General features: G+C 57.4%; 1 protein-coding gene across 2 annotated transcripts; it reads left to right on the top strand.

Moving 5' to 3' along the window:
- Positions 1-872: 872 nt before the first annotated feature.
- Positions 873-15,896, top strand: LOXL3 (lysyl oxidase like 3). 2 transcript variants are annotated; one of them, XM_033161192.1, is made up of 16 exons: positions 873-934; positions 1,904-2,234; positions 3,293-3,456; positions 6,144-6,355; positions 7,990-8,040; positions 10,025-10,084; positions 10,327-10,546; positions 10,969-11,149; positions 11,508-11,662; positions 12,020-12,175; positions 12,700-12,859; positions 13,113-13,356; positions 13,621-13,736; positions 13,989-14,125; positions 15,199-15,310; positions 15,399-15,896. In XM_033161192.1, the coding sequence occupies exons 2-16, from the start codon at positions 1,922-1,924 to the stop codon at positions 15,470-15,472; spliced, it is 2,355 nt and encodes a 784-aa protein (XP_033017083.1). In that variant the 5' UTR covers positions 873-934; positions 1,904-1,921; the 3' UTR covers positions 15,473-15,896. The 2 variants fall into 2 exon arrangements, with proteins under 2 accessions (XP_033017083.1, XP_033017084.1); XM_033161193.1 differs by lacking the exons at positions 7,990-8,040; positions 10,025-10,084.
- Positions 15,897-17,252: the final 1,356 nt, after the last annotated feature.

Raw genomic sequence — 17,252 nt, 5'->3', positions numbered from 1 at the left:
GTCTCCCCGAGCATTTTGATCAAGGGGGACTATAGCATGTTTCCAGTACTGAATTACTCTGGGGCTTTCATTCCTCAATCAGTTTAAAAGCTGCCCTAACACCTTTTTTATTTTAACACCAACAGTCTGGTTTATTGGGGGAGGAGTGGGTTTGTGGGGGAAGAAGAAAATGGGGGATATGCTTTAGGGGAATGTACTGCATACCAGAAAAAAATCAAGTTGGGTTCTCCATGAATTTGCCTAATCCTCTTTTAAAGTCATCCAAGTTGGTGGCCATCACTGCAAACTGAGGCAGGGAGTTCCAGTGCTTAATCTGGCGTTCTCTCCTGGTACAGAGCTAGTAGAAGGCCCTGGAGGAGACGCCCCCTGTTGGGTCTGAAGCTGAGTCCCGACCACACCCCAGTCCTTGGAGAGGTTCTCCTTCCTTCGACCTTTCCCTTTTCCTCTCCAAGGAGTTTTTTCCAGCGGAAAGTAAGCTGCCCTGGCCTAGCCATTGGTCTCCGCTATAGGATCACCCTGCGCGCCCGTTGCCTTCGCGCCTCCTCTTGCTGTTGCTGCTGACTCGAGACCCCTTCTCGGTTCCCGGGAGCTCCCCGTCCCCCCTTAAGTAGGGAGGAACCTTCCAGCCAGACTTCTCCCTCCCGCCCCGCGTGAGTGCGTCCCGCCCCGGAGCTGCGCCCGCCCTGTCCGAAGCGGAGCCCCCGACGCCAGGCGAGAGCTCTTCGGTGGCGGCGCGCCTGCGCCTCTCCCGCTGCCCGGGGACTGCTCCTTGCGCCGGCCCCGCCGGCCCGAGCCAAGCGCGAGCAGGCCGGCCGGGGGCGGGGTGAAGGAGAGGCCGGCTGGGGGCGGCCCGTTAGTCGCCTGGCCTTGAGCAGCGGGGCAGCGGGGCTCGGAGGCGGCGGGGACGCAGTAGAGGCGGCGCAGCTCAGCCGAGGTCAGGCGGCTCTGGCGGGGAGCGCACCGGAGGCGCGCGCGCTCCTTCGGGAAGAGATGGAGCTGGGGCGAGCGGGAGGGGGAACTTTGAAGACCCCGCCGCCGCCTCCGAAGCAGGCGCCCATGGGAGAGGCCGCCCCCCCCCAGCCTGCCTGGCGGGACCAGCCCTGCCCAGCTCCGGGAGTCTTCCTAGCGGGGGAGGCGGCCTCGGGGCGGACGGGGGAGCTCCGGGGTCGGCGGCTGCGTGGGACCCCGTGGCATCCAGAGGCAGCTGGGAGGCGGGACAGGGGATGGGGGCAGGAAGGGGGCCTTCAGACGCCTCCCCGCACGGGCACTGGAGGCCAGGACTCCTCGGCTGGGTCGTGGGACCGCGGGGGCGGGCGGGCCGCGGTTCCTCTCGGAAGGCCCCTACGGGAATTGGTAGACGGCTTCTGCCCGTGGAGGCTCCATCTCGCTCTCCCGGTTCGCAACCACTTTCTCCTTTTAAAAGTCCCGGCTAGGCAAATGCGGCCGCCGGCTGCCTCCTCCGCCCGAAGTGCTCTCTGCCTGGCCCAGGAGGGGCCAAATCCGCCTCCGCCTTCCTTCTCCGGTCCGTCCGCGCCTCTCAGGTTGCCCACCGGCAACCCCCTTTTTTGCTAAAGTTAAAAGACCCTCGACAGTTCCGCAGGGTGACTCGTTGGCCAGTGGAAGGGGCTCCTGTGGACGAGAGGCTTATGCGGCGGGGGGACTTGTTCCGACCCCTTGGGAGCGGCATCAGCGCCAGTTCAGCAGGAGAAGCGGGGTGGGGCGCCACTGGTCCTGGGCAAGGGCACAGGATGGCCGCGGGGATTTGCTCTGTGCTCCTGGGTGGAGGAATGGCCTCGCTGGGGCAGGAGGACGACGTGGATGAACTTGCAGGCTCTCGACTGCCTGCCTGCCTGCCTGGGCCCTGGGGGTTCTCCCCCCTCAACCTCCCTCTCTTCCCCTCCAGGTCCAGGCAGCCAGGACGATGGGTCTTGCCCTGTGGGAGGTCCTTGGGCTGCTGTGTGGTGTCTGGCTGTGGGTGAGCGCTGCCCAGCAGAGCACGACCCCAGTAACAGCCACAGCGCAGAGCACCCCAGCTGGCCCCAAGCTGCAATTCCGGCTGGCTGGCTACCCCCGCAAGCACAACGAGGGGCGCATTGAGGTCTTCTACAGCCAGGAGTGGGGCACCATTTGCGATGACGACTTCACTCTGGCCAACGCCCACGTTCTCTGCCGCCACTTGGGCTTCGTGGCCGCCACTGGCTGGACTCACAGCGCCAAATATGGAAAAGGCATCGGTAAGCATCAAGGGCCGGGGCAAGTGGCGGCTGGGATGGAGCAGGGCTGGGAGCTGGGGATGGAGGGCCGGGGCAGCCCCTGCACTGTTTCGTTCCTGAGAAGAGGAGACACTCATAAGCTGCAGCCTTGATCTGATCCAGGCTGCACATTTTAATTTATTAAATTTCTATTCTGTCCTTCATCCGAAGATCCCAGGGTGGTTTACAATATAAAAATCACAAAATACGTAACATAGTAACAAACACACCATGCAGTTTAAAAGGCCATAGATTGTTTAAATACATAAGAAGAAGAGGAGGAGTTTGGATTTGATATCCCGCTTTATCACTGCCCGAAGGAGTCTCAAAGCAGCTAACATTCTCCTTTCCCTTCCTCCCCCACAACAAACACTCTGTGAGGTGAGTGGGGCTGAGAGACTTCAGAGAAGTGTGACTAGCCCAAGGTCACCCAACAGCTGCATGTGGAGGAGCGGAGACGCAAACCCGGTTCACCAGGTTACAAGTCTACCGCTCTTAACCACTACACCACACTGGCTCATAAAACAATTATGTAATTGTTTATTGCACTTAAATAAGGAGCTCACAGTGGACCATGTGCTTCTCTCACTCCTCATTTAATCTGCACAACAACCCTGTGATGTGGGTACGGCTGAAAGGCACGGACTGGCCCATGGTCACCCAGTGAGCTTTATGGCCAAATGGAGATTTGAACCCTGGTCTCTCCAGGTTTGACACTCTAACCACAAAACCACATTGGCTCCTCACTTTCCACAGCTTTCTAGGCCACAATCTTGCAGAACCAGTGAAGGAATACTAAAAGATTGTGCATTTAAGCATATGCAGAGAGCATTTCTCCTCTTTGCTGGTTAAGCACAGTCAGTCCTAAGGATCAGGCATCCAAGACTGACTTCGGAACAGTCTCTGGCTAGAGATGCTCTCAGGTCAGGCTGAGTGCTCTTTTCTTTCTTTCTTTCTTTCTTTCTTTCTTTCTTTCTTTCTTTCTTTCTCTTTCTCCCGCTCCATCACCCGCCTGACTCTTCCTGGCTATGGCTTTGCAGGGCACATCTGGCTGGACAACGTGAACTGTGGTGGCAGCGAGAAGAGCATTATGGACTGCCGGTCGAGGGGCTGGGGCAACAGCGACTGCTCCCACGAGGAAGATGCCGGTGTCATCTGCAAAGACGAGCGCATCCCTGGCTTTGTGGACTCCAATGTGATTGAGGTGGGTGGGTGGGACGGTTGCTTGGGGGCAGGGGCAGGGGGAGCAGGCCAGCAGGGCTGCTGTGCCTGTGGGAGCAGAGACAGTGGGAGCCAGGGGGACTCCCATTCCTGCTGCAGACAACTGCCCTAACCATGTGGGTCGCAACAAGGCTGCATTAGTCAGAAGAGCACAGGATGTTCCCTGAAAGAGACTAGAGGAGCCCAGGCGGGGCAGGGGTGGGGGTGGAAGGAAGGAAGGAAGGAGGGCCCCCAGCTGGGCCAGCCCTGCCTTAGTGCCTGGGCCTGTTGCTTGGGGCTCAGTCGCTCTTGAGGAAGCATTCAGCTACCCTGAATCTTCCAACCTCAGCTCAGCTTCATGGGATGCCCAGGTGTGGGTGTTTATGCATCTATGGCAGGCGAGAAAGAGTAGGAAACAGCAAGCAAGAGCAAGGCAGCTCTTGCCAGATGTTCCTCTTGCAGCTGCCTGTGGCCAGCTGGCTGGGATGTGTTTCCTCCATGATGGGAGAGGAAATGTTCAGTTGGAGGGTGATTTTCCAGGAAAAATGTCTCGTGGCTCCAGCACATTCCTATGTGGGGCTTTAACGTCACTGTTTGCACAGTCTGGGATCTAGCCCTGGGGGTGAAAGGGGGTCACTGCGGAAGCGGGGAAGGAGTGGGGGGGGGCAAGAGGGAGCCTGGCCTGAGGTGCCCCTGGAGTTGGGCAGGGCTGGTTTGGGGCCACATTCCTTCCACTTTTCCATTGCCAGTTTGGCCGTATTATATTCTGGAGAAATTTGAGGCGGGTAAACTCTTCCCCACTCCCAGTCAGGAAGTCCTCCTGGGAAACTACAGCAGACCCCTCACCCCACACAGACCCCCTTTGCTCTTCCTTCCTGTGCTCAGGGCTTCCTCCTCCATTGGAGCTCCTGGCTTCCCTCCTCACCCCACCCTGATGGCCTCCCATCTCCAGCTGGCGGGTGTGCGTGTGTGTGTGACGTCACCCCTGGAACTGGGGCACCAGCTGGGCAGGAGGCCAGAGGCATTTTACACCCACAGCATTCCATTTTGTGACTCGTCACTCGAGGGGAAAGTGGGGGCCGCCTGGCGTCACTTGGCTACAGCAAAGCCATGTTGCTTTCTATTAAAGAGGCTCCACACCCCTGTGGTTGCATTTTTGGGTCCAGGGATTCAGGGCCGCCTTAAGGGGATCGGCCGCCCTAGCGCGACGATCCCTCGGCGCCCCCGGTGGGCCGCCTCTCCGCCCACCTCCCTCCCGCACTGGCCGCCCCTCGGGAGGGGGGGTGGGCAAGCGGGGGATGAGGGGCGTGGCGCTGTAAGCCAGCCGCCCTCCGGAGCCCCAGCTGGAGCGCTGGGAAGGGCGCGCAAAGCCCCGCGCTGCTCCAGCGCCACGCCCCTCATCCCCCGAGGGGTTGCCAGTGTGGAAGGGAGGTGGGCGAGCCTCTCTGGCTTGGAGACCCCCTTCACCTGGGGCTTCCTTGGCAGCAGGACCTGCTGGGCTGCCGTCTCACCTGTTTCTCTGCTTCCTGCTTCTAATGTTGCGCCTTGAAAATGATTACACATTTTATTCCCTGCATCTTATCATGGCTGGAGGAGCTGCTAGGGGCCTGAGCTTTCAGAGAGGCTTTTTTGCAGCCTCCTAGAGAGGAGATAGTGGCTTGGCCACTTCCACAGTGTTGTTATTAAACATAGCAGTTCAAGCAGATCCTTCAGTCACCTTATTCATTGAGTCATGGAATTGTAGTGTTGGAAGGGGCCCTGAGGATCATCTAGTCCAACCCCCTGCAAGGCAGGAGTCACAGCTAAAGGATCCCTGACAGGTGGTCATCCACCGTCTATTCAGAAGCCTCCCAGCGCCGGAAAGGAAAGTTCTTTCTGATGCTTAGTCAGAATTGCCTTTCTCTTAATTTGAATCCAAATTAAACTAAAATGATTAAATCTAAGATGCTACCATCTCATTTTTACTTCTGCTGCTGTTTAGTTAACTATGAATTCATCAGCTGCTTCTCCTCCTGGTGCTTAGCTGGACAGTCAGGTGAGGCCCCTTTGAAAGAAGATTAGACAGATTGCATGGAGGAAGGGCCTTCTCTTTCCAAGAGGGGAAGCACCATGTCTCTGATGACCAGCCACTGGGTGGGGGGTCCACGGTGGGCCAGGGTTGCTGCCGCCGCTGCTCTCAAGCCCCCTTGTGGGTCTCTCGGGGGTGCCACTGTTGGGCACTCGTAAACTCCTTGGTCTGATCCAGCTACCAGACTCCAGAAATAGGCCAGCCCAGATGGGCAAAAGCTTGAGGTCCTGGCACTTCTTTATAGAGCAGCCTCTCTGTGTGTCAATATCAAGCCTTAAGGGGTCAAAATTCCCATTTCCACTGCAGAAGTCTATTCCACTTGTGTCGGTCTGTAGCCCCCCACCCTACCCCAAGAAGGGCTGGTTTTACTTTTCCTTTCCTCCCCAGCCTGGGCTGTGAAGGGGACAGACCAAGCAGGGGGTCTTAGCAACATAGGATTGCAGAGTTGGAAGGGACCCCAAGGGTCATCCAGTCCAATGCCCTGCAATGCAGGAATCACAACTCAAGCATCCTTTCTCAGGGTAGAACCCAATCCCCTGCCAGGTGCGGAGGGGAGCTCAGGCCATGCAGTTGGGGCAGAGGTCTCTGCATGGGGCTGACCCTCCCTCCCTCCCTCCCTCCAGACAGAGCAGAACCAAGTGGAGGAGCTGCGCCTGCGCCCCGTGGTCTCCCACGCCAAGCGCCCCCTGCCCGTGGTGGAGGGCATTGTGGAGGTCCGCCACCGGGGCAGCTGGGCACAGATCTGCGATGAGAACTGGAGCAGCCGCAACAGCCGTGTCATCTGTGGGATGCTGGGCTTCCCTGCCGAGAAGAAGGTCAACCGCAATTTCTACAAGTGAGTGAGTGCATGGAGGGGTTAGAACCGAGATGCCCCCCCAGTCAGACCCTCAGAGGACAGTCTTGCCACTGACCTCCATGGGGGAGGGGGCAGGGGGAATGGACTGGTCACATGCTGGTTAACATTGTCTGTCTCTGGAGACAATGGAGGAGGGTGTCTTTGGGGGTGAAGTCAGACTGTTGAAGAGTTCCAGCTGTGACTGGAGAGACCAGTAGGGGAGAGACATGTTTTGTTGCAGCTGGAGCAGAGAAAGGCAGTCAATTGCACCACGGCATTTCTTCTCTCTGTGCTCCTGCCAGTGGTCATTCCTCCTCTGGTCACTGCTATAGATGCATGACCTGACTGTCTGTCTCCAGGCACTGCAGTCATCTGTTGAGAAATCAGGAGAGGACCGTTGGGCTCTTCCCCACCCTCTTAAATCAAGAATGAATAGACTAAAAAAACCAGTTTTTATCCAAGAGCCATAACTATTTTAAATGCTGTAACCAAATGATATGATCTTTGGGGAGTCGTGATGGATGGTATGTATGTGTATGTGTGGTTGTAAATGTATAAATGCGTATATGTGGCAGTAAATGTGGGATGGCATTTAATTTTGTTGTACTACATACAGTGACAATAAAGTATCTATCTATCTATCTATCTATCTATCTATCTATCTATCTATCTATCTATCTACCTATCTATCTACCTATCTACCTACCTACCTACCTACCTACCTACCTACCTACCAGTATATCTAAATCTATCTATCTATCTATCTATCTATCTATCTATCTATCTATCTATCTGCACTTAATCTTGGATACTGTCATGTCCAGCCATGTGTCAAGACCCTGTCAAGGATTACGCCAAACTGGGAGGTGTCACAAATGCCGCAGATGTCAGAATCTGGATTCAATATGACCTTTAACAGATTGGGAAACTGGGCTAAAACTGGCAAAATGGATTTTAATAGGGACAAATTTCAGGTTCTACACTTAGGCAGGGATAACCAGCTTTGTATAGAGAATGGGGGACACCTGACTTGACAGCAGGTCATGTGAAAAGGATCTTGGGGTCTTATTAGATCACAAGCTTGACATGAGTCCACAGTGTGATGCAGCAGCAAAAAAGGCTAATACAATTCTAGGATGCATCAACAGAAGTCTAGTGTCCTGATCAGGGAAGTCAGAGTCCTGCTCTAGTCTGTCTTGGTCAGCCTTCACCTGGAGTCCTATGTCCAGTTCTGGGCACCAAAATTTATGGGTTTGGACATGTTGTAAATGACATCACCACTCTGGAACTGAGCTATCCTACAGCTCACGTCTAGCAATGTCTATCTTGCCTTGCAAGGAGCCAAGGTCTTTGGAGGAGGTTGCTGTCTTGCCTTGGACCTTCCTGTCTTGCCAGCTAAGTTGCTTTGAATTCAGACGGTTAGCAAAAAACCTTAATGGAAGCCAGATTTGGGGGTGGTGTCTGAGTGGGAGGTGGGAAGCTGCTCTGCGGAAGCACCTCCAGCTCTCGCAGCTAGAGAGCAGGAGGATTGGAGGCCAACTTGGCAAGATGTTGCCCTCGGGACTCCCCCACCTCCCCCTGCCAGGCCCCTCACCTATCTTCCTGAAGAGGCCCTGTTGACTTTCCTCCCGCAGGCGGGCCAAGCGAGCTGCCAAGGGCCGGAGGAAGCCAGGCCCCCGGAAGAGGTAATGGAGCCAAGAGGCCACTGTTTCTGTGCAGCAGGTGGACCCTGGCCCCCCTGGCCCCTGAGTCCTACCGTACCCCCACCTGACAGGGGGCCATGCTGTCCTGCTCAGTCCGGATTCACTGGCTGTGGATCCAGAAGGGGAGGTGGTGAACCTCCTCCCCAAACCGAGTGCCCCTTTCCGCAATGCTTCCCCTGCGAGTTTGAGGGCAGGAGGTTCACCCGGTGACTCAGAGGCGCTGCTGGAGGGCTGCGCTCTCTGCTTTCTGCGTCCTCTGCCTCTCAGTAGGGCAGCACCTCTCTCTAGGGCATTCCCCAGGTGTGGGTGACATTTCTTGTCTTGTCAGGGGCATGAGTGTCTCATGGCCTTAGGCTGCCCTGGAACTGAGCCATTTCTGCTGTGCGGATGGGGGCCGGCACTGAGGAGCATGGAGAGTTTGGGGGGAGGCAGCATTTGTATTGATAGGACCCTTTGGAGCCCCCCCCCCCCGCTCTGCTATGCAGAGTTGGAATCATGGCATTATAGAGGTGGAAGGGACCCGAGGGTCATTTGACAGACAGACAGGAGTGAACCCCTCTGGACTTGAGATGGATGCTTGCTCTGTCTCCATCACCCTGACTCGGCCTGGGGAGCTGGTGTGTCAATGGCACGGGAAGACACCGGAATGTTTCCAAGGAAAGGAGCGGGCAGGACGGGGGGTGGGGGGAGAAGGAAAGTGGGGCAGCACCTGAGCCATGTGAATGGGCGTCTGGCCGCGAAGGACTTTGGACAAAGGCGGCAGTGTGTGCTCTGTCTGGTCCAGGAATGTCTGAGCAGTGACTCACTGCTGGGCTGAGGGCACGTCTGTGTGCCTTCAGCTGGGAAGAAAGAGGCATCTTTGCAGGCAGGCAGGCAAGCAAAGGTTGGCTGCAAGGGGGGGGGGCACTGGGAGGGAGCTGAGCACCCAGGTCCCGCCACAACAGGAGGCACCGTGTAACGTGGGTCCACTCTGTGGCATCATCAGTTTCCTCTCTGAGTCTTCCCTAAAAGGGCAAATTCTGGGAGGCTCAGCCTTAGGGCAAAAGGAGGTATAGGAGGAAGGATGATAAAATCACACAGAAAGGGCTTCTTTTTTGTGGGGTGGGTCCTCTCTCTTTCACAATTCCAGGACTCAGGAAGTGATACAATGTTGAGAGAGTTCCAGTGGGCAAAAAGACAGCTCTTCATTGCAGAACATGGAATCTGCTGCCACAAGTCAGATGGGGGGCACTTTAGAAGGGAATTTGACAAATTCCTGAAGGCCAGAGGAAGTGGGTTTACCCTGCCTCATTCCCTGGTCCATTCTGCCCTGAGCTCTCTGTTAGGACTCTCCAAAGTCCCACCAGGCAAAAAAAAGATATTTCCCAGCCTTCTGTGTGTGAGAGAGATTTTTTTGGGGGGGAGGGGGGGTATCCTGGGCTGTTCTGCATTCAAAGCACCATGTCCTCTGCTGCTGAGCTAGGATCCCTCTTGGCTAAATGGAGCCTCCTTTTTCAGAAGCAGTCTACCACCCTACATGTGCCAGCTGCTGGGGACAAAATGGGGACTGTAATCAGCTTGAGCTTTCTCACAGCACTTTGCATGGTGCTGTGGGGCACAGTGGGGTGGGCTAGAGGGAGGCTTTGAATGACAGTGAGGGCGGGAGGGAGGGATTCTCCTGTTCTTCAGTGTCCCAAGGCAGAAATGACACATTGAGCATAGAACAGCAGAGCTGGAAGAGACCCACCCCCTGCAATGCATGGCTGCCGGTGTGGCGCTGCATGGCTTCTCTGCGCAGGGGCTGGGGCTGCTGGCATGAGTCCTGGGGGAATGGATGCCAGGCTTGCTTCTGACAAGCCTGGGCTGGCCTCTGCGGCCTGATCCATCCCGGAGCAGTGCAAATGAGCAGAGTTTGCAAGGATCCGACCCCAGGGAGGGAGGGGTGCATGGTGGGCTCCGTCACTCACCTTGTCTGTCTGTCTTCCAGGCCGGTCTCCAGGTCTCGCCCCAAACATAGACGCAGGGAGGACTTTAGGGGCACCAAGAGGTAATGGGGCCCTGGGAGTCTGAGGGCAGGACTGGCACCAGGCTGCTGCCCTCGGAGGGAGCCAGAGGCTCTTTTGCAACCAGCATTCCAGGTCCAGAGGAGCCGAGGACCCTGCTTGGTATGGGAGTGCAGGGGACAGCAGAAGGGGGGGGCAGATGCTACGATGCATGCCTGCTCCACAGGTGCCCCACCTGTGTGCTCCTTCCAGCCCTGCCCTCTGACCCCCCTCCTCTTCCCTGCAGGCTCTCTGTGGAGCGGCAGCCGCTGAACTACCGCCTGCACTCGGTGGCCTGTCTGGGGACAGAGGTGCACCTCTCCCTCTGCTCCTTCGAGTTCTACAAGGGCAATGCGACGGGTGTCTGCAGGGCGGGGATGCCGGCCGTGGTCAGCTGCGTCCCTGGGCCACTATTTGCCACAGGGAATGCCCAGAAGAAGAAGAGGCAGCGGCAGCAGGCGGGGCAGGTGAGCGGGGAAGGAGGGAGCAGGGGGCGCTTTCCCAGCCTGGCGGCAAGAGAGAGCAGCCTGCCGGCTATTTCACAGAATCATAGAATTGTGGAGTTGGAAGGGACCCCCAAGGGTCATCTAGTCTGACCCCCTGGAACGCAGGAAACAGCTGTTTATTATGACCTAAACATCCCTCCTTTCCTCCAAATGGAGCGCAAGTTGGCACCCTCTTCCCATTTTGTCCTGCAACAACCCTGCAAGGTAGGTCAGGCTGAGAGATGGCAGATGCCCAAAGATCAGCCTGTGAGCTCCATCGTGGTGGAGTCTTTCCCAGGTCCTAGCCCTCAAACCACTGCACTGCACTACCTCTGAGGAACATGGAGTCGGGCAGCCTCAGGGCACCACCTCCTGGTGTCTCAGCTGCCCTTTGCTCCCTACAGCAACGCGTCCGGCTGAAGGGTGGGGCCAAGCCCGGCGAGGGGCGGGTCGAAGTGCTGAAGAAGAGCGAGTGGGGCACCGTCTGTGACGACCGGTGGAGCCTGGCATCGGCCAGCGTCGTGTGTCGGGAGCTGGGCTTTGGGAGTGCCAAGGAGGCTCTGACGGGGGCACGCATGGGCCAAGGTGAGCCGCTGGGGGGACGGGGACTGGGCTGCTCCTTCGCGGGTGCCCAACAGTCCCTCCACACACACCCCACAGCCGCCTGGACTGCCACTGGTGCCAGAAAGGCCTGGCACATCATGTTCATGGGGGGGGGTCCCCCAACTGTGCATGCTCCCCCCACCAGGCTCACTTTGGAAACAAATATGCTTCTACAGAAAAGACTAGCCTGGCAAATGAAATGTGGGTGGTGGCTTGGGATGGAGAAAGGGGGCACGGGCAGTCTCTGAATCCCTACCACCACCTTCCCCATAGACTGCCCCCCAAAAGGGGCTCTCAGCTGGCCATTCCCAGAGGCCCAGCGTTTCCTCTCCTGCCACAGGAATGGGCCAGATCCACCTGAATGAGGTGCGCTGCCTGGGCACCGAGAAGTCCCTTTGGAGCTGCCCCCACAAGAACATCACGCAGGAGGACTGCAAGCACACAGAGGATGCGGCCGTCCGCTGCAACATCCCCTACATGGGCCACGAAACCATGGTCAGCACTGGGGGCCCCAGGGAAGAGGGTCTTGCCCTCTCTCCATCCCCCAAGTAGCAGCAGCAGCAGCAGCGGCTCCTCCCAAAGGACTGGAAACTTCACTAGGCTGCCTGCAGGCTTTTCCCAGCTCCCAACTCCCCCTGTGCAGATTGGGGCTGCCAACCCCCAGTGAATCTGTGGGGGAGGGGCTGGGGAACCCTTGAGGCCACGATGACATGCCCCCCCCCCACTCGGCCTGGGCTGAGGGTGGCCACTGCCTGCCTGCCTGCCTGCCTTCCTGGCCTTGGCAGGTGGAAAGGGGCAGCCAGCCAGGATGGGGAGGGACAGCCACCGGCTCATCGCTGGGCTTCCCCACAGATCCGCATCGCCGGGGGACGAACTGCATTTGAGGGGCGCGTGGAGGTGAAGCACACCGGCCGCTGGGGCACCGTCTGCAGCACAGGCTGGGGTACCACTGAGGCCATGGTGGCCTGTCGCCAACTCGGCCTGGGCTATGCCATGCATGCTGTGACGGTAGGTGGGGGGCAGCCGTGGGGCTGGGAAGGAGGCAGTCTGGGGGGGGCGGCGGTTTCCTGGGAGGGCAGCTGGGTGAAGGAGAAGAGGCCCAGTGGAGAAGAGGAGGGATGTGGGGGCTACTAGTCAAGAGAACTGTGGACTTGGGAGGGATGCCAGGGGCCATCTAGTCTGACCCGCTGCAGTGCAGGTATGGCAGCTGAAGCAGCCCTGGCAGATGGCCACCCGCCCTGCTCCAACAAGGCAGGAGAGTCCATTGGATCAGGTGCTGTGGCCTCTGGTTGGACACTGCGAGAATAGGATTTGGGATCCAGCACAACACACTCCCTCAGGAGGTTTGAAGCAGAGGCTGGGTGGCCCTGTGTCCCAGAGGATTTAGTTGCGATTCCTGCATTCCAGGGGGCTGGACTAGATGGCCCTTGGAGGACCCTTCTGAGATCCTTCTGTTTGGTGCCTCTGCTTGTGTTGGCCACAGACAGGGACGAAGGTGCCCCACTGCCCTGCCTCTTGTGCTCTGTCCCCAGGAAACGTGGTACTGGGATGCCAGCAATGTGACAGAGATGGTGCTGAGCGGGGTGAAGTGTGGCGGGCACGAGATGGCGCTGAGCCACTGCCAGCACCACAGCACCCTCAACTGCCCCAAGACGGGCACACGATTCGCCGCTGGAGTCATCTGCTCAGAAAGTGAGGCAGGGGGAGGGGCTGCTGGCGGGCAGAGAGAGCCCTGGGAGCAAACCCACCTGGAAGCCACTTGGGGGTCAGGGGAGGAAGGGGCTCCTTTGAGAGACATGCCCTGCCACCTTCACTGGGGGCCGGCTCTGAAGCCCTGGGTGTGGGGTCACTGAGAGGCAGAGGGGCCAGCCCCACAGCAGAGGCTGGCTCTTCAGCTGGCCCTATGCCGGCCCCCTCCCAGCCCCCTCCCCTTCTCTCTTGACAGCTGCCTCGGACTTGCTGCTGCATGCCCCCCTGGTACAAGAGACGGCGTACATTGAGGACCGCCCTCTGCATATGCTCTACTGTGCTGCAGAGGAGAACTGCCTGTCCAGCAGCGCACGCAATGCCAACTGGCCCTACGGCCATCGCCGCCTCCTGCGCTTCTCCTCGCAGATCCACAACAACGGCCGGGCTGACTTTCGGCCCAAGGCAGGGCGCCACTCCTGGGTCTGGCACGAATGTCACGGGTGAGTGCCTTTCTCTCCCTTGGTCTCCTCTGGACTCAGGGCAGGGCAGGGCTGGCTCTCTCTCTCTCTCTCTTTATTCTGCTGCGTTTATATCCCCCCAAGGAACTAAAGGTGGTGAATGCATGGTTCTCTCCCTGCCCTCTTTATTTAAATACCCCCAACACCCCTGCAAGGTAGGCTAGTTGCCCAGGGAGCTTCATGGACCCTGGTCTCTCCTTGTCCGATGCTCTAACCACTACACAACACTGCCATGTCTCACCCCAGGCACTACCACAGCATGGACGTCTTCACCCACTATGACCTTCTGACTTCCAATGGCACCAAAGTCGCAGAGGGACACAAGGCCAGCTTCTGCCTGGAGGACACTGAATGCCACGAGGGTGGGTGATGCTGCCAGGGTGCCTGTGGCTGTGGGGTGGGGAACAGCATGAGGAGCCTCCGGGGGGGGGAGCAGGGGGGCAGTGGCTGCCTTTGCTCTGAGGCTCAGAAGCCCAGATAGGCATGGGATCGAAAGGAGTCTAATGAGCTCAGGTTTGCCTACACTGACTGGCAGCAGATGCAGCTCCCCAGGAGTTCAGGGAGGAGTTTGCCGCCCCCTGGCAGGACTTGACCCCCTCCCTTTCTTTGGACAGATGTGAGCAAGCGCTATGAATGTGCCAACTTTGGGGAGCAGGGCATCACGGTGGGCTGCTGGGACCTCTATCGCCACGACATTGACTGCCAGTGGATAGACATCACCGATGTCAAGGCTGGCAACTACATCCTGCAGGTGAGACAAGAAGAGGGAGGGCAGGGGGCAGCAAACTCCTCAGGTGGACTGTAGGTTGTGTGAATGGCAACTGTCAGGGATGCTATAGCTGCGGTTCCTGCATTGCAGGGGTTGGACTAGATGATCCTGGGAGTCCCTTCGCTGAGATGAATTGAGGATTAAATCTGTAGGTTAAAATTTAAACCACCTATCCCACGTGTGGGAGAAATGGAAAAGCTAAGTGGGCTATTAAGCCTTTTTAGCAAAGTAAACACACTTAAGTCATTTTGCAGCTTACTGAATTTTAGGAATGAGGCAGTTATACCTTTTTATACCTTTATTTGCGGTTTACTGACCTTCCTTTCTTTACCTGCTGCAAAAAAGGTACCACAAGTTTTAGTAAGACAAAATAAATAAATAATGTTTACTTACATTTCAATGCAGGCAGCAAATACAGGAAAGTAGAAGCATAACGACACTTTTAAATTACAGTAAAATAAAGGTTGGTAGTCTCACAACAGGGTGTGTTTGTCTGAAGCCCCTAGGCACATGTCTGCTTAGCTTGAGAGCATGGTGGACAGGGAGAGTCTCGGAGGTGGAAGGAAGGACAAGGGATTGTCTCATTTGTTACAGAATTCCCTCCCAGAGGAGACACATACACAGGGGGTCCTTCCAACTCTCCATTTCTATTAAGGGAGTCCCTGCCAAGCCTGGTCTTGTGAGAGGCAGGAAGCGATTCCCTCTCTCTACCCCCCCCCTCTCTGCCTAGTTTGTCGTAAACAGGGCCTGATCCAGCCCTGTGGCTGCAACTCTATAGAAACTGACCTGGCAGCGAGCCACATAGGATGTACTTTTGAGCAAAAGGCCGTGCAAGGCTGGGCACCAAATCAGGCCCTGTTGAAATCAGTGGGACAGGCATGGCAGGGGGCACCGCACCCATGGAGCTTCCACCTCGCTCCCCCCACCCTCCAGGCCTTCCTCAGGGCTTTGACGCCCAGATCTCAGAGCACTCCCCGCCCCCCAGGATGGGTGCCAGTTCTTCCCAGCAGCCCGTGGGGCACAGGGCTCCCTTCAGCCTCCCTCCCTCCCTCCAGGTGGTGATTAACCCCCGGTATGAAGTGGCAGAGAGTGACTTCACCAACAATGCCATGAAGTGTAACTGCAAGTATGACGGCCATCGCATCTGGGTGCACAACTGCCATATAGGTACTTTACGAGGGGTCGGGGGGGGGAGCTGAGCTTGCTGGGGGTCCCCTCCTCTTCCTCATGCCCTCCTCTGGTCCTTCTGCTGCAGGTGATGCTCTCAGTGAGGAGGCAAACAGGCGCTTTGAACAGTACCCAGGACAGCTCAATAACCAGATTTTGTAGGCCAGACCACAAGCGCCACCGGCTGGCCTGCCCCACAGAAGGGGGGCTGAACCCTGAAAGCCCATGACAGACAGACAGTGGCTCACCTGGACGGTGCAGAGGCCAGTTGGCAATGGGCAGAAGAAAACCAGGCTGCTGACTCCATGTTACCCCCCCTCCGTAGGGAGCTGGGACTCAACTGCAGGGCCAACCCCCCCTCCCCCTAAAACCCCCCACCTCAGAGCTGTTTGTTTTCTTTCCCACAAATGGGAGCATCTGACATGATGGAGAAATTGCAGGGGGCGGGCTCAGGAGGAAGGCTGACCACTCCTGCCTGCCCAGGAGCTGCTCCTTCTGCCCCCCTGCACAGCCCCCCCCCTTTCTGGTGCTGCAGGCTCTGAGGCCAGTTCTTGTTTCCTATATAAAGTTCATGTCTTTTGTCCAACTTGCCTCTCAGCTGATGTGTGAGGAAGTGGCAGCTCAGCTCTGAGACAGGAAAAGCTCCAACCCCCCCCCCCTTGCATGCCCCCCAAAGGCATTGCCATCACCTGGCAAGAACCAACTGTACCTGGGAAGGGGCCAGGTCTGGCAGCCCCTCAGCATGGTGGAGGGATGGGTCCCGTAACCCCCCCCCAAGTGCTAGGATTATGCAAGATCACAAGAATCTGCAGTATCTGGCCAGTGGCCCAGCATCCTTTTCTCACAGCGGCCACTCGGATGCCCCAAAGGGACATCCACTCGTCATCCTGACAAGGGAGGAGCCGTCAATAATCTCCTCCATGAATCTGCCACTTTCTTTAAAGCAATTCCAGTTGGTGGCCATCCCTGCCTCCTGTGGGAGGGAGTTCCACAGGTTCCACCATGTGAAATCCTTTTATCTGTCCCGAACCTTCCAACATTCAGCTTTCTGGATATCCTCAATTTCTAGTTGGAGAGAGTAGGAGAAAAACTTCTCTATCTGCTCCATTTCCCCCTATTAATCTGGGTGGGGCATCTCAGATGGAGACAGCTGCAGCCAAGAAAAAGGGTCATTTAGCACACACACCCCGCCCCACAGGACCCACCTACCTCCCTCCCCTTGGCCACTTCAGAGCTATGCGAGAAATGTCCTAATGGAGCCCTGCGGTCAGTCGGCCAGCCTGACCTAATTCTCCTGCAAGAACCCCCCCTCGCCCCCCCCCCACTTACTTTCCATGTCCTGTTTTCCTTCCTGGCTGGGCTGCAGAGAAACAAATTCCACGGCTGGAGGTGAAAGGAGAGGCCTGTCTGGGCAGCCGGTGGTGGCACAGAGGGACTCGGCACCCCTCCCAGTGAGATGCAGCCGAGCCCCTCAAAAACAAACAGCCCCCCACCCCCCCAAAATTCCTGGGGCTTAGCAAGACCACTTCCATGGCAAACCCACCTCCACCCCCGGCAGAAATCAGCCCACTTGTGTCGCCATCGCTAAGCGCCAAGGTGGCACGTCTCTTTGGTTGGGGGGGGGGGAGTTGGCTCTTCTGTGCCCACCTCCAGTAGCCCTCCCTCCCTCAATGCAGGCCTTGTATTGGGGGGGAAGGAAGAGCCCCCCCCGTTCCTCCAGGGCAAGGCAACTGATGTGCCAGTCCTTTGAGCCGCACAGGCAGCAGTTGTGCAGCCCCCACCTCAAATGGGGGCAGCAGGAGCCACTGTAGAGCTGCTGAATTAAACACCAAGCACCCCATAATAAAGACAACACTGCTGCCCCCTTGGCAGAACCCTTTATTTGAGCAGAAAGGACCAAGCCACAAAGCCCATCCCTGTCCCTGTCTGGCTCTGCAGCAAG

This window comes from Lacerta agilis, chromosome 9 (assembly GCF_009819535.1).
Source record: "Lacerta agilis isolate rLacAgi1 chromosome 9, rLacAgi1.pri, whole genome shotgun sequence".
NCBI lineage: Eukaryota > Metazoa > Chordata > Lepidosauria > Squamata > Lacertidae > Lacerta > Lacerta agilis.
This window is presented reverse-complemented; position numbering and strand designations above follow the sequence as displayed.